Genomic DNA, 16,924 nt, shown 5'->3' on the forward strand with positions numbered 1-16,924 from the left:
AAGGTGCAAGTGTTTGCAAGTGATAAGCTTCTTGTCCCATGAAATCACTGGACAGGTCTGTTTTAGTCAATCAGTTAATCAGTTAGTTAGATAATGACTCTTTGCCTTTCCTATTTGGAGGCAGTGTCCTAGTAGCATGCTATGAATTAATCTGCAAGATATCTTCCTTCTGCTTGAGCAGAGAGGATATATAAGATGGGAAAAGTTTACTGTTATCCCCGATTTTGGACTGTTGGTCTCTCTGCTTTCATTCTGAGTCAATTTTTCTCACAGCAACCAGAGTCATTTTTATAAACCTAAATCAGGTCTCATACAACTTTAGGTCATTTAACCCTATGCTATACTGTTTCCTCAGAGAAACATTTCTTGACCACTCCTATCCAAAACAGTCCTCACTACTGCCTACTGATTACCTCCTGCTACTCACCCTCTACGCCTCAAACTCTATCTCATTATCTTACTCTATTTTCTTCATAGCATCTATTTTCAACTGGCATTTGTTATATTTAGTATATATATTGTCATGGGTGTGTGTATACACACACATATATACATATTACATCCATTTGTATATTGTCTGTCTTTCCTAGGAGATAATGGTAGGGAAGGAATTTTGTCTACTTCTGGGTCCCCAGTGCCTAAAATGTTGTAAAATAACTGAAAACCATTAGATAATTCAGCACAGTGTATGCAATGTAAATGCTGACAGAGGAAAAGAAATTTATACTTAGGGAATTTTCATAGAGGAGTTTGAGCTGAACTTCAAGGGGTAGGTCAGATTTGGGACAACAAAGGGGAGAGGAAAGGTCATTCTACATAAGTGGAAAAAAATGTCATGCACAGAAACTTAGAAGCTACTGAAAGCAAGAGGGGAAAGAGGGTAAATGGTGGTAGCAAGAAAGAGGTTTGAAAGGTATGTTAAGAATATGTTCTTTAGTGATGTCAATGCCAGCCCAGGCCAAGGAACTTGGATGTTATCTTCTTTAATAGGAACATGTCTTTTTTGTATCTAAGTTATTTAATACGAACATAGTACTAAATAAAATACAAAAATAAAGAAAACTGCTCCTTTTGAAACAGCTTATTAGCTTGTCCTTATATCAGCTTCAGTGTTGATGTACATTTAGTTGGGGTAGCAGGTGTAGAAGTGTGTGAGAGTGTATGTGGATGAGTGTGTGTATGTGTGTAAGTGTGCATGCTGAGAGTGGGACAGGAGTTGTAGGTTACATTACAAAATGAATTACAGTTGCATGTCTTTAACTTTTTGCTCTAAAAAGGCCTGCTGCTCCTGCTGCTGCTAAGTCGCTTCAGTCGTGTCCGACTCTGTGCGACCCCATAGATGGCAGCCCACCAGGCTCCCCTGTCTCTGGGATTCTCCAGGCAAGAACACTGGAGTGGGTTGCCATTTCCTTGTCCAATGCATGAAAGTGAAAAGTGAAAGTGAAGCCGCTCAGTCGTGTCCGACTCTAAGCAACCCCATGGACTGCAGCCTACCAGGCTCCTCCCATGGGATTTTCCAGGCAAGAGTACTGAAGTGGGTTGCCATTGCCTTCTCCACTAAAAAGGCCTAGAGTATAATAAAAAGTAAAAACCTGAAGGCTGTTTGATTTGTGGTTATGGTCACTATTTATGCCTTTGAAAAGAGTGTGTTAGTTGCTCAGTCATGTCCGACTCTTTGTGACCCCATGTAGCCTGCCAGGCTCCTCCGTCCATGGAATTCTCCAGGCAAGAATATTGGAGTGGGTATCCATTCTCTTCTCCAGGAGATCTTCCAGACCCAGGGATCAAACTCACATCTCCTGCATTGTAGGAAGATTCTTTATCGCCCGAGTCACTAAGGAATCCTGTTTATGCCTTTACTCAGTGTTTATTTCTTATAAAGTTCCCTTTACTTTACCTCTCTGCACCCCTGAACACACACAGGCATGGTCTCTCACTGATATGTCCAGGGAGGATTATCTCGCCGTGATTGGGACCCAGCTGTCAATAGCTTAGACATCTTATTTATGTTCTGTTCAGAGTTTATGTTTCTCAGCCCTCCTAGCTTAAGATGAAACTATTTCTGCTCTCCTTGTTAGGTGTTGCCTAAGTGTTTTTCTGTCATTTGTTCTGTATTGCATAACCAGTCCACTGTGATAAAACAAACTTTTTTAATATTTTGAAAAACTGTATCCCTGGCTCTTCTGATGAGGACAGCTTATCATCTGTCAGAAAAGGTTATAATTGATGATGATGAAATTATTAAAGAAGTTTAGAGGCATCTCTAAATTATACTATAGAAGAATTTCAACAGATGTACTAGGAGAGCTCAGTCATTAAAAATATCTTCAAATAAATGAACCAAATCAATTTTTATATTTTTCTTACCAACAAGTGGACTTCAAAGTCAGACTGTGGCATACCAAAAGAAAAGATCACTGCAATGAAGTATGTTTGAAGCAGAGGTATATTCCTATTGCCTTGATTTGAGGACTGCAAATGATAAAAGGACTTCAAATTGGTTCAGAAGATTTTAAAATTATCAAAAGTATTATAGCTTATTTTTTAAATAACAGAGAATGAAAGTTTTTTAATGCATTTGTATTATAAACATTTGTTGAATCCCTACTCTGTACAAGACAAGGAGTTTTACTAAGATGGAAAGTCCCTTCCTTTAGGTTGCTTGTGCATATTTTAACAAAAACTGTAGTTTAAGATGTAAACCTGCGTTTCTGGAGGAGGAATTTAATAATTGAACTCTGGTCATTGCTAACAGAGTAAGCCTGTGTAAAATACTTCAGGGGTAAAAGCCAGATTGCCTTCATTACAGTTCAAAAGTTTATGAAATGTTTATGTCTGAATTTGGTTGTTACAAACAAAGGAACGCCACATTCTTCACAAATGTTACTATATTTATGTGGCATTTATACAAGATTAAAAAATTAATTTCCATCTTGGCAAAACACTTTGATCATTGTGTATTTAATGGGGTTTCCATTTGAGAACAACAATCATTAGTCTTTAATACGTTTCATATTTCTGTGGAAATAAGACAGGGTGGAATAAGAAACATTCATCTTCACTAGTCTTTGGAAATATCTAAAGTAATTGACTAGCTCAGTCTTCTGTGATGGCCTGGTGACCACTAACTGTGACTGTTTGCATAATAGTCAACTCTTCACTTCTGTAGTGATAACTGTTTGTATCTGATTAAAATTAAGACTGTTTTAGTTCTCTTGACTTTTCCAGAAGTTGCAAAAATTGAGATTTGCTGTTCTGCTTTAACCAAACAAATGCACACATGGGGATAACAATATGCTGAGTTTATGCAGATTTTACAGCACGAATCTGAATAAAATACCCACTAATAGATCCTTAAGGAGTAATAAACACACATGAATTTTCCTTAGTTGCACTTTAAAGTGATTTTAACATACTACTAGACCTTAACAATAATATTTAATTGACAAGATTATGCATTTGTATGGATTGAAAAGGTGGTACATATCTAATTCCAAATGAATCATAAATTTTACTTTTGCATAACATGTTTTATTAATTTCTTTATGGCCAGGACATTCTACTTCCCTCCTGGTGAGAGTTGCTTAAAACATAGTAAGATAATTTAAACACATTTAATTAACATTTGTCATCCATTTTATAAAGTAATCTGACTTTTGTCCTCATAATACTCTCAAAATTCTTCTTGGTTTGAAACTATAGGAAGACTATGGAAAGATATGTAATGGAATTTTTGTTGTAATTTATTTTTCTTTTTAAGCAAATCTTTCTCTGTTGACCACTTTCCAAAGTAAGCTGACAAATTGGATGATTTATACTACTGCATAAGTGAAAGCAAACTTAACATTTCTACCTGATAAAGCTATGGGCTTCTCTAAGGCATCTTTTTATTCCTAGCGCTCAGCACAGTACTGAGCAGACAGTGCTCAGTTCAGTTCAGTCGCTCAGTCGTGTCCGACTTTGTGACCCCATGGACTGCAGCACGCCAGGCTTCCCTGTCCATCACCAACTCCCGGAGCCTGCTCACACTCATGTCCATCACATCAGTGATGCCATCCAACCATCATCCTCTGTCGTCCGCTTCTCCTCCCATCTTCAGTCTTTCCCAGCATCAGGGTCTTTTCCAATGAGTCATTTCTTTGCATCAGGTGGCCAAGGTATTAGAGCTTCAGCTTCAGCATCAGTTCTTCCAATGAGTATTTCAGGACTGATTTCCTTTAGGATTGACAGTGCTAGGTGCTCAGTAAAAGCTGTTGAATAGTTGAATGAAGACAGTCACTACTGACAAACTTTACAGAGTAACATGTCTCTTAGGGGCCTAAGAGGTCATTTTATACATGTAGAACTCTATTTCAGGGAATAAGAGGACATATAAGTAAGAAATGCTAAAAATCATGATTCCATTAGTACCAAATCCATGTTGTTGTCGTTGAAAATTCATTATTTAAACAGAACATGTAAAAATGAATAAGAGATAAAGTAATGATGTTTGACTACTGATGATCCTGGTAGATTAATGAGATATTTGCCCATTTTCAAAAAAACAAATAGAGCAGAATGTATACAGTATGCTGAAAATATAAAAAGATGTTAACACAAAGGACATGCAAAGAATTGGCCCTTTCAGGGCTATTAACATTTCTCTCTGAATATTTACCTAAAGAAGATTTTTAAAATATGTGCTATTGATCTGATAAATGGAGCCATTGTACTGTTACTCTCAAAGATCATTCTCCTCCTGTGTAATCAAGGAAGGGAGCTGGAAAGTACTAAACTGGAAGTGGATTTGAAGTGGATTTGAAATAGCTTCTTTAAAGACCCACCTATGAAAAGAGTTGCTTTGTTTGCATCCCTTACTCTTAGTCGTGAAGGTGGGGACATAGTGAAGCTAGGGACAATATGTATCATCTCCATTTTCCCTATGAGTACTTCAGATATTTTATTAGATATATTTAATAGTGTAAAGTAGTAAAGACAAGTAAACTGCAGAAGCTATTTTCCATTCTTTTCCTTGAAATTAGCTTTTTAAATATAATATACATAAATAAAATGTTAGCTATTCATTAATCTTCAAAGACATGACTTTGAAAGACTAAAGCTGAGTTTTTAAAAAGGATGCCCTTAGACTGCAATATCTTTAGTTTGTTCTACCTTTCCAGGGATTTTCCTGGCCCTTTAGTGAAGATTTTAAAAGATTGGTGACAATAGTAATCAAAATTCCAGGAAAAAAAGTTGCATTGTATGAAAGATGAATGGTAACAAAGTGTTTTGTGTGTTATCCTTGTGGGAGTTTGATAGAGAGAAAATGTCTTGCCTTCAACAAACAAATAAACAAAACAGAATCTTTTTCTTATGTTATTTGTACAGTGATTATCCATTGGATATTGGTAGGAAACATCTAGGAAGATTGGACTCTGTCTTAAAGACTCAGAAAATTTGTGTCTCAGAATTGCTCCTGATAAAATATCAGTTTGATTATTCTCCTGCTAGAGCTAGTCGGATTCTCTATAAGCAAGGATTTGCAATCCACCATTAGCGGTAGCAGCTAGAGATTTGCTAAATAAGACAAATGAAAAGCAGACAAAGTGATATCAAGATTTATTTAAAAATCATTCTTAAATCTTCTTCTATAATGAGAACAGCTACAGCTCTATACTTTTTGCAGTTGTATTAACAATAATATTACCCTATGGAAATTAGTGCTCGGAAAACCAATTCTTGGGTCCTCAATGGTTCTCCTGTTTATCAGTTGGCACAAAATGCCTACTATGTATGTCCTTAGCCCTGTGATAAGAGCAATGGGGCATAGAGCAATATAAGTGTCACAGTCTATTCAGGACCCTCAATTTACTTGGTAAGAGATGATTAATGAAGTGAGACTATTCTCTAGAGAATAGTCAGGTAGGCTGTATACAAGGCTCCTTTGGATACTTCAAACTATGGTCAATATGTTGACTACTGCTTTATGCTTTTTAAGTCGGGGCAAAACAGAGTCTTAAAAATTTAGACCAAAAAAAATTTTTTTTTGCAACTAAAGGGTTTGTTTTAAAGCATTATTTATCCTATCAAACGAGACCCTTTCCCTCCTAACTCTTCAGAAATAGCTGAGATTTGGCATGCATTTTTTGGCAGTAAGAAGATACCTCCATGCCTTGAAGGCTTTTCATGTAAGGTTCTGGGGACTTTATTTCTTTCACTCTAGACTGTGCGGCTTTTATAATGGTTAACACTTTATGCAAATAACTTAGCTACTCTTTGCAATAAAGAATATGGCCTTTAAGGAAATTCCACCGCCACCTCACCCCCACCCCTTTCTGTCAGTCTTTATGCCCTGCCTCTCCCTCTTATTGCTCTTTCTGTCTTTTTTTTTTGTCTCTGTCTTCCCCTCCCTCCTTCATGATTTACAAACATTGGAAACATTCCTTCCAACAGATTAAGGAAGCTTTCTCCAATTAAATCACATGAGGAATGATTTTCTAGAAATAAGGCATTAAAAAGACCTTCACTTGCTCACTGTCTTTAACTAGGTAATAGACATTAATATTGTTCATGATTTTCAATACAAACACTTATTTCCTGTCACTAAGAAAAGTTAAATAATCCTCATGAAAGAAAATGAGCCCCCCTGAGTGTCACTCTGTTTGCATATTAGCACGTAGCCAGGTCTCTGCCAAGTTGCTTTCTGACTGACTGCTGCAGATGCTCTTTCTCAAGTATTCTGAGTCATATCTTTAGTGCAAGTCTTCAGGGACAAACAATAGCACCTGTTCCTCACAAGATATCAGGCCAGTTAGCCCATTCATGTATCTTTAATGAAGCTCTGGGGCAGATGGCAAAAAATGGCATCATCAACTTAGCACAGAGAAAACAAAGGGCATAAGTGTTGATGCAACAATGCTGTTTCACGAACAGAAAGAGACAGAACCGAAGTGTTTCACATGCATCTGCTGCTGTCTCGATTGTCTAAAAGATGTGAGTTACACCCTAGCAATTAAAATTTCTGGGCATGTAGCCTATTTGATCAAGAATGTGTTCCTCACCCTCTGCAAAAGGGAAACGCTTTGGTCTGGGATTGTGGACGTTTAGAATTAATGGGCAGTTGTGCTTTAAGGGATACAGTTTGCTTCTTTCCTGATGCACTGACTAGCTCCACCTATGACAGGGTTCCTGGATTCTCATTAGTCATTCCAGTTACATACCCAGTTAGTTAGTGCTGATTTCCAAAGCAATAAAAAATAATGCACTTTTATGCTCAGAGATTATTTTTGGTCACATTAAGTTTTACTCTTTGTATTAACAAAATCAGTTTTACTTCAACCTATGGGATAATTGGGGGGTTTCCCTAGTGGCTCGGACGGTAAAGAATTTGCCTACAGTGCAGGAGACCTGAGTTCAATCCCTGAGTCTGGAAGATCCCCTGGGGAAGGCAATGGTGACCCACTCCAGTGTTCTTGCCTGGAGAATTCCATTGACAGAGGAGCCTGGCAGGCTACAGCCCACTGTGTCGAAGAGCCTCGGACATGAATGAGCAACTAACATACACACATGGGCTAATTATGGCTCAGCAGGTAAAGAATCCACCTGCAGTGCAGATTACACAGGAAACCCAAGTTCGACCCCTGGGTCAGGAAGATCCCCTGAAGAAGGAAATGACAACCACTCCAGTATTCTCGCCTGACAAATCCCATGGACAGAGGAGCGTGATTGGCTACAGTTCTTGGGGTCGCAAAGATGTGGACACAACTGAGCAACTAAGCATAGCACAACACATGAGATAATTAAAGAATCTGAATTTGGGCTAAGGGAAAACTACACTTTCAAAAAAAAGATGCTATTTGAAATTTTGATAACTTCTTGAAAAGGACATGTGGAGACTGGTCACTCTTTGATGGAATTCTATTATTTCTTATTCTTTAGTGAAATATTTTTGGAACTTGCTGTTTACAATGTGACTGCCTTTCCTGGCATGTTACCAAATGGGAAAATAAGATGATGGGAAGAAAAAGGAAGGGCAGGCTTACATTCTTCAGAGCAGGATGTGACTTTTCTCTTTTATCAAAATTCTTTATCTTCCTTAGGCACTGATATGCAGTGCAGTAAACTTAATTCACAACTTCCATAGAAGAAAAATATTTTAGTTGCTTATGTGATGCTTATATGGTCACCAAATCCTCTTTCCTTACCTCCCCCACCCACCTTGTTCTTGCTTTCTATTTTTGTCCCACCTTCAACCAATAATCTTCTGGAAAGTAAAATAAATGGAAAGCTCTGAAATGGGAAATTATTGCTTTAATTCATGATTTCTACTCACTTTATTTGCAGTAGGTCATACTGGTGAACTTTGTATGAAAGATGGTAGTTGGAAGTATTCACAGAACTTTAATTACCTGTACTACCTTTTATGACACATAATTTTTTTAAAATGGTATCCCATTGGTGAAATCTGAGTAAGGCTGTTGGAGTGTGTCAATGTCAGTGTCCTGGTTGTGATATTGTTTTATAATTTTTCATGTTTCACCATTGGGAGAAACTGAGTAAAGTATACATGGGATCTTTTGTATTATTTATTATAACTGCATGTAAATTCACAATTATATTTAGCGAAAGATGACTTTATGCTTAATATAGTACTTAAAAGTACAGGCTTTGAGCCTGGCATACCTGGCCTTGAATCTTGGCTCCATCACTTTTTCAGTGACCATGTTACCTAATTTCTCATTGTTTTGTCTTTCTCATTAAATAAATGAGGATAATAACAGTAGGTACCTGATAAAATTCTGAGAATTAAATGAGATGGAGCATTTAAATCACTTTCCCATATGCTTGACATATAGGAAATACTGGAAAATATCAGTTGCTGTGATGATGATGATGATTTCTGTAATTAGAGATATAAGAGGAGCTTTTCATTGTTTCTCAGCCTGTGTTCTAACTGGCTACTGGATATATTGGCTTATATTTAATGAAGGCATTTTGAATTTTCACATCATTATTTTACTTAAAATAAGGTCAACTTTATCATTTGGATCTAAATGATTATTGTTAATGAATTAATTGGAATTAATTACAAATTTGAGATCACTGTGTAGGTACAAAATAAGAGAGAAGAAACAGACCAAAACTGAACAACATAGTATCTATATTCCACAGTATCTATATTTCAGAGACTAAAATTATTTTCAGTTGCAACCCTCCAGATTTTCTCTATGCAGAGGATGTACACATATGATTTCTTGCTTTTCTTATCCATGTGATATAATGGAAAAAGCACTGAACAGGGTGCAGAAGTTCTGGACTCTAGATCCAGGTCTGTCACAGGCAGTGTGACCTCAGTTTTACCTTCTCAAGCCACCTGGTTCCCTCGGTGTAAGTTGTGAGATTTGAGCTGGACTTGTGGCAGCAGCAGCAGTGATTCTCAGAGAACGGCCCTTGAGCCAGCAGCACGAGCTAGCTTCACCTGGGAACGTGTTAGAACAGTCCACTCAGGTTCCCTCCTCAGATCTACTGGTCTCTGAGAATGGGGTCAAGTAATTTTTGTTTTAACAAGCCCTCCAGATAATTCCAAAGTCCACAAAGGTTTGAGAATCTCCTCTCTGGATTAAATTTTAGTCTCCATCCTAGGCTGTTGGTCTCAACCCCCAGAGTTTCTGTTTCATAGGTCTGGGCTGGCGTCTGATAATCTGCTTTTTTTAAAGCTCTGAGGTATTGCTGATGCTGCTGGTTTGGCATCACACTTCGAGAACTACTAGGTTAGATAAACTCTAAGCTTCACTTCAACTCTGTGATTCCATCATTATCATTGTTTTCACAATACCTTCTGTCCCCCTCCTTATTTACTGTGTTTCTCAGTTTATTGAAACTGCCTCTTACATAATAGCATTGAACCTTTCTAAAATATCCTGTTATGTAGAGGATGATGGACAGAAAAGAACTCCCCTAAGTTCTTACAGCTTCTGTTAATATGAAACACCTACAGCTCTTTAATGTTAAAAATGACCTTAATTAGTTAACTTTAATCTCTCAGTTACATAGCTAGCTACAAAGGAAATATCTTCAGACACCAAGATTCAATAATTAAAGTCTGATAGCTGATTGCCATTGATGCCCTTACGCTTAAGATCTGAATAGCTTGGGCTCCAATGTAAAAATAAAATTATGTTTTCAGATGCTGTTTAATGAATAACACTAAGGATCCCAAATCACATCTTCAAAGGAGCCTTTTAATTCCACCTTTTTTTCCTTTGTGTTCTGGATATTTAGGATAAGATAATGCTCTGTGAGGCATGGGTCTGCTAAAAACAAACAAGCCTTTACCTGCCAAACTGAATTATTTATTTGACTCATGTTTTCTTATTTGAAGTAGAGTTATGGGTTAAGATCCACTGTTTCTTGTGTTAGTTCTTTAGTAGTTTGATAAATTTCTAATACTGCATAGCAAACTGGATAAGAAAAACTAAGGATCTAACATTTTCTGAGTGCCTAGTCAGAAAATCCTAGTCACCATGCCATGAGCATTACTTTTCTTGTTTATTTAATCCTCACAACAACCATACTGCTGCCAGCTAAGTTAGTACACATTAGCTTTGGTTTCTACATGAGGAAATAGACTCAGGAAGGCTGAGTAACTGTTCAAGATCACACTGCCAAGGAAATGACACTGTATAGATTTAAGCTTCAGAGTCATTTGACAACAAAGCCTTTGAAGACATAGTAGATTCTGAATAAATGTGTTGAATAAATGGAGGAATGACTGACTATACAACATTATCTTCCTAATGTTGACTTTTAAACAAATGTAGAATTATAAAGTTGAAAATGCACCATAGGTCATTATCTAGTTAAAGTTTAAGTTATGTCTATCCTTTCAAGTATCTGTGACATATGAGTATACAGTCATTACTTGACCACTTCTCTAGAGAAGGGAATGGCAACCCACCCCAGTATTCTTGCCAGGAGAAGCCCAGGGACAGAGGAGCCTGGTGGGCTACAGTCCATGGGGTGGCAAGGAGTCAGACATGACTGAATCATCTTCGCACACACATTCACAGCAAAATGGCACAAAGAACCTCTTTAATCACAGTGATTATTGAATAACTCATTATTAGAAAACTCTTCTTTGCATTAAACTTGCCAAAAATCTTTCTTTCGAGCCTAGTTCTGTTCTTTGTAATCACTCAGACTTAATCAAGTTCTTCTTCCATACATAATTCTTTCAAATATTTCAACATAACTGTATCTCTTTTCTCTCCCAATCAAAATAGCCCCCTTCTCAAGATCCATAACACATAATAATGATTTAATAAATATTCATTGAAAGAAGGAAAGAAAAAATTTATTTGATACCTAGACTCCCCACTTTTTGTTTCCTTCCTTTAGAATGTGAAGCATCTGTGCTGTGTTCTGGGTGTATGCTAAGACCACATTTCTAAAACTAAATGAAGTGATTTCCTTTAATATCCTCTTATACTAAATAATAGTCACCCACAAAAATATCATATCTTATTTTCCGACATAGAACACTGCTGTCATCTTTGACATCTCAAGTTTGCAAGCTGGAATTGAACAGCAAACCTAGTGCTTTTCTTCAGGGCTAAAGGCAAGACCTAGGCACCAGGGGATCAGCTCCAGTTTAAGCAGGCTAAGTTTGTACTCAAACGTACAAAACTTGGGCTTACCTCAGCTAAAATGGAAGAAAAAGCTGCCCAAAGCTAGTTTCTTTCACGCCCCACTGGCAAGGTAGTAATTGCACAAAGACCTTTTTATTATAAGTTGATTTTCCTGAGAAATGAATTCAGAAAAATACTGTAAAGTGTTTATTTTTTGCTTGCCCTTTATTAACCCACATCTTAGGGCTTTCCCTAGAGAGAAACTGTTGGTAAATGAAACCTCTTAGACCTACACAGGAGCATTTTTGCAATCTGTCCCTAGCTGTGAAGGGAACAGGGACAGGACAAGGCAAGTTGGTGCTATTTAAACAGGGTCATCAGCCAGTATATGGAATTTTGCCTAAAGAGAATATTTAGGAATTTAAATGGGGGAAGGGTTTGGGGTTGGTAGACTACTAGTAAAGGTTTGTATCTTAAACAGGATATAATACAGCTTCTCTATGCTAGTAAGGAGGGTAAAGACCCTGTTTGAACTTAAAGATCGTTGCTGTTAGTACATCCTAGTTTTGATCTTTAAATAACAAAAGTCCTAAAGTTTAATTTATAAAATCATGCCCTGAAAGCCAGTACAAAACCTTCCTGTGAAGCTATTCTGGAATCAGGACAGCAAGCATGGAGTAAGGGAGGGAGCTGGGAAATTAAAATGTGATTTTCACAGACATGATTCTGTCATAGTTCTTATTTTCTTTATATGGAATACAAATACTGATATAGAGTGAAGATTTTCTGTTTTGCATTTTTGTGCTCTTTGATACATTTATTGAGGTCAAATGAGATTTGATATAGTAGGATTTATTATGAAATGCTCTCTGAATACAACTCCATAATTACTCAGCTACATGGTAGTGCATAAAGCTGTAAAACTGCTTAGCCAGACAAGCAATTTATATGTTACATCGAGGTGTGTATGGCAAAGAATATTAGTTTAATTGGGAGCCAAGAGGTAGTAGCCTTAAATCTGACGGGCTATATGTTTGACATAATGCAGCGAGGCTTTGAAATAAGATAGCTAAATTGGGGAGCTACAGCTTTTGGAATATATAACAATTAGACATTACTTTCTGACCAAGGACACTAGTAACAGTTTTCAAAATAAAGCACAGAATGCAAAGCTGATGAAAGGGCAAAACCTTTCAACACTGTATGGTGAGAGAATAAAACATTTCTTCCGGCTCTTTGTTTTTTAAAAAAGAAAGAAAAGAAAAGAAAAAAAAAAAGTCAAGATGAAAGAAAACCATTCACTATAATTTAGTGGAAGCAGGGATGAGGCAAATTCACAAGGAGGTTAGATCGTTGGTATACCAGTGGAATCTGAAAGGGATTTGGTAAAGTTAGCCTGAATTTTCTCTGGGACCAGATTTGGAATGAGGTTAGAAATGGGTGGCTGTTTGGGTACCAGCACACCACCAGGAGTGAAAAACAAATACTTCTTGGCGTGCATTTGCTCTGTGTCTGATCATAGGCTCTCTTCTGTTTAGCAGGTTCAGGGTCACATGCCTCCGCTCATGATCCCAATTTTTCCACATGACCAGCGGACCCTGGCAGCAGCTGCTGCTGCCCAACAGGGATTCCTCTTCCCCCCTGGAATAACATACAAACCAGGTAAGTAGACAGGGATTTAACATTCCTTCGTGAATGCTAAGATCCGTATGTTTTTGCTTAGTAGTCAAAACAAACACAGAAGCATATGAAGGAACTATGAATAAAAAGATCATAAAAGGTATTTTAAAGTAAAATTAGAATTGTGAAGGGGGCATGTTAATAACTAATTGGTTGCTTGAAACTTTACTTTCTCTTCTTTCACTTGAATTTGTTCTGTATTCACAGATAAAATGCTACTTTCCCTCGGGACTACAAATTTTGTCAGCTCTCTCTCATATCTTTACTGTGAATAATTGTCTTTGGTTAAAGATACTTTTCTCTTCCTGAGAGCTTTTATACTCTAGGAAAGTGGTCACATACAGTATAAAATGCTATTATTGTTTGTTGTCTGATTTCTCTTGGAAGAAAAGTTCAAACTGAACTGATTTAATTAGCTTGTCACTAATAGGTAAAATTCTTTTTTGATTTCAGTCTAAATAATGAAGCATTCAGTAGTATTTTCTCATTCATCTTTGAACCTCAAAGACGAGGTCACATAACCTTGCAGTGAAATATGTTTTGAGATGATTTAGCAAATGTTATGATTTTTCTTTATTCCTCTGGGTTTACTGGACTCCTGGGGAATTCAATTAGGGGCATAATGGTTTGAAGCTTCTTTCAGAGCATCCTTGTAAACAGGGCTTTAAATGTTTAAAGATATGTTGCCAAAGGAATCCAATGTAAGATGATAGTCAAGTAAATAAAAGTCAACCTTAATTTCATTTGTACATTCTTTGTAAGTGACCTCACCTCAGAAGTAGTGACCTTGTTCTACTCATTAATAATTTCTGTGTCAAGTTCTTTTTAACGTATTAACCTGATTATATTAACCTCCCAATCTGAGTGCAACAAAGCTGAGTGCAGCAGATTTTTTGTGTGTATGGGTTTATAAAGGTATTTTAATATGCTTAAAGCAACGATAAAATATAAGTCACTTTACAAAATTCTCCGTGAGGAAACTTACTGAATAGCTTAAGACCAAACCTAGTGGGTTTTAACATCTATTTCTTGCCATCAGTTACTCTTATGCATTTGGTAGAGAACCCCCTTCCAGTGAAGAAAGGTAAGATGTCTGTGTGACAACCCAAATGATTCAAAAAATAGAGATTTTGAGGGACTGGCTAATTTAAGGACTGACTTTAAAAATTCCTCAGATACAAACCTGAGTAAAAGGATACCTGAGTAAAAGGATACCTGAGTAAAAGAAAATTGTGTTATTCGAATTGTTAAAAGTTGATTTTTCTAGAGCAGAATTTTTAGAGCAAGTTATATTCTGTGAAATTAGTATCTATATTAAGGACAGGATTATATTTTGCCAGAGAATACCTTTCTGTCAGTGCAGTGGTTCCATTCTTCTCTGGTCTCATAATTTTTGAACTCTCTTCATTTTGACTTCCTTCGGAGTGTTGGTGTACAGTAAGTTTACTTGTTTATTCTGACTCTGAGTTGTCATCCCTACACCAGTCTTAGAAACCTTTTAGATGAACTATACATGGAAACTCCTAATTTTCATGTTTTTAAATTTAAAATTCTCCACATTTCAAAATCAGGTTATGGGCATTATTTTCTACTAGACATAGACACCAACATAATTAGCATATTATGTAATTTTGTTAAGACAATAATATTGTTTTTTATGGGGGAAGCTATTTTTATATAGTCAATGAATTTGGACCATTTTAGGAAGAATCTTCTCATGCAGTATCAGTGAGATTGCAGTAGATAAGTAAGAATCTAGAGACTGGGGCAATACCGTGCAGTGGTGCATTACTTCCTCTGAACAGCATCTGTGCAGCATAGAGCAATGTCTCGGGGTAGCAAAGCTGGATTTGATTGTGTTGGCTACAACCTGCTAGTTAGGGCAGGACAATGGATTTGGGCATGTAGGATGATTTTCCATCACAAGCAAGGGTGGTAAAAAAAGGTATTATCTGGTGACCCCTAAGTTATGTCAGAGAATTGAGTTAACCAGAACTCTAAATTCCCACATAGCTTCCCAGGTGGCTCAGAGGGTAAAGAATCTGCCTGCAGTGCAGGAGATATGGGTTCAATCCCTGGGTCAGGAAGATCCTCTGGAGGATGGCAACTCACTCCAGTGTTCTTGCCTGAAGAATCCTATGGGCAGAGGAGCCTGGAAGGCCACAGTCCATAGGGTTGCAAGGAGTCGGACATGACTGAGCATGAGCACAATGTGCATAGGCTAAATTATTAAATACTTTGGCTAATGCAGCTTTTATTGTTTATAAAAATTATACTTTATTTATTTATTTAATTATTTAATTATTTTTCCTCCCGGTTAGGTTGCCCTCCGAGATTCGAAAACTTCCCCCAGACCCGCCAGTGAGAGGGTTTCCTGGTGTTTGGAAACTTTCTCTATTACAACTCCCTTCCCGGGAGGGGTCTCCATCCCTAGCTCTTTTGTCTCTCTTTTTATCTTTTATATTTTGTCCTACCTCCTTTCGAAGACAATGGGCTGCTTTTCTGGGCGCCTGATGTCCTCTGCTAGCGGTCAGAAGTTGTTTTGTGCAGTTTGCTCAGCGTTCAAATGTTCTTTCGATGAATTTGTAGGGGAGAAAGTGGTCTCCCCATCCTATTCCTCCGCCATCTTAGCTCCTCCCCTCCTTTTAAAAATTATACTTTAAAAGAATTAAATTTATATGTTCAGATGCTACTGGTAGAGACATTCCATACTTAGGAGACTTGTTGTATGCAGTGTTCTTGTCATTCACATGAATTGGGAGAGGAGAATACTATTTGACTGGAGCCTGGACAAGGAAAACATTTTTGCCCCAAACTGAGCTATAGTGATTTCACTTGTGTGACAGCAACACAAGTAGCAGAGTAGCATCACATGTAAGAGTCTTGAAATGGTGGTTAACTGTGTAGTTTGATCTCCTAAGCAGCAAGAAGAATAAGTGCTACATTGGCTCTCTTTTTGCTCTTTTTTCATCTTCCCATAAACTGAAACAATTCCGCACTGTTTTTTAAAATTAATTTTTCTTGGAATATAGTTCTTCCCAGTGTTGTGTTAATTTCTCTGTACAGCAGAATGAATCACCTGTAAACGTACGTATATCCCCTCCCTTTCGGACATCCTCCTCGTTCAGGTCACCAGAGTGCATGAAGTAGAGCTCCCTGTGCTGTGCACTGTCTTCTCAATAGTTGTCTAGTTTGTGTGTAACATAAATAGTGTATATGAATCGATCTCAGTCTCCCAACTGCTCCCGCTCCCGCTGCCCTCTTCATACCCCTGTATTTGTTCTCTACATCTGTGTCTCTGCTTTTGCTTTGCAAATAAGATCATCTATACTATTTTTTCTAGATTCAAATTCTGTATTGTTTGTGCCTCTGGCTGATTGAATCATCATCTTCATTTCCAGAAAGCAAAGACCACCCTGGGGTTATGTTCACTGTTAAAGCTGACTGTTTCTGAATCCATATAGTATATTCTCAATAAGTATATTTAGAGCTATCAGCTTTCTCCCCTTCTGATAATTTGACCCATTGTTCTGGGCATTTCAGGGTCCCCATGTGAACACCAGGCAGGCTCTCCCACCTTGGTAGGTTGCTGAAGAGGCAGGTTGACTACAGAGATTGTACCAGTTTCAGGGGAACAT

General features: G+C 37.4%; 1 protein-coding gene across 31 annotated transcripts in view; it reads left to right on the forward strand.

Moving 5' to 3' along the window:
- Positions 1 to 16,924, forward strand: part of SOX6 (SRY-box transcription factor 6) — a 677,134-nt gene that overhangs the window by 527,032 nt on the left and 133,178 nt on the right. For 24 of the 31 annotated variants that reach the window (XM_043902204.1, XM_043902115.1, XM_043902289.1 and 21 more), the window contains one exon: positions 13,145 to 13,268. In XM_043902204.1, coding sequence (XP_043758139.1) covers positions 13,145 to 13,268 — 124 coding nt within the window. The remainder of the gene's footprint in view (positions 1 to 13,144; positions 13,269 to 16,924) is intronic. The other 7 variants (XM_043902071.1, XM_043902106.1, XM_043902155.1 and 4 more) reach the window with 1 other exon arrangement.

This window comes from Cervus elaphus, chromosome 1 (genome assembly GCF_910594005.1).
Source record: "Cervus elaphus chromosome 1, mCerEla1.1, whole genome shotgun sequence".
Lineage (NCBI taxonomy): Eukaryota > Metazoa > Chordata > Mammalia > Artiodactyla > Cervidae > Cervus > Cervus elaphus.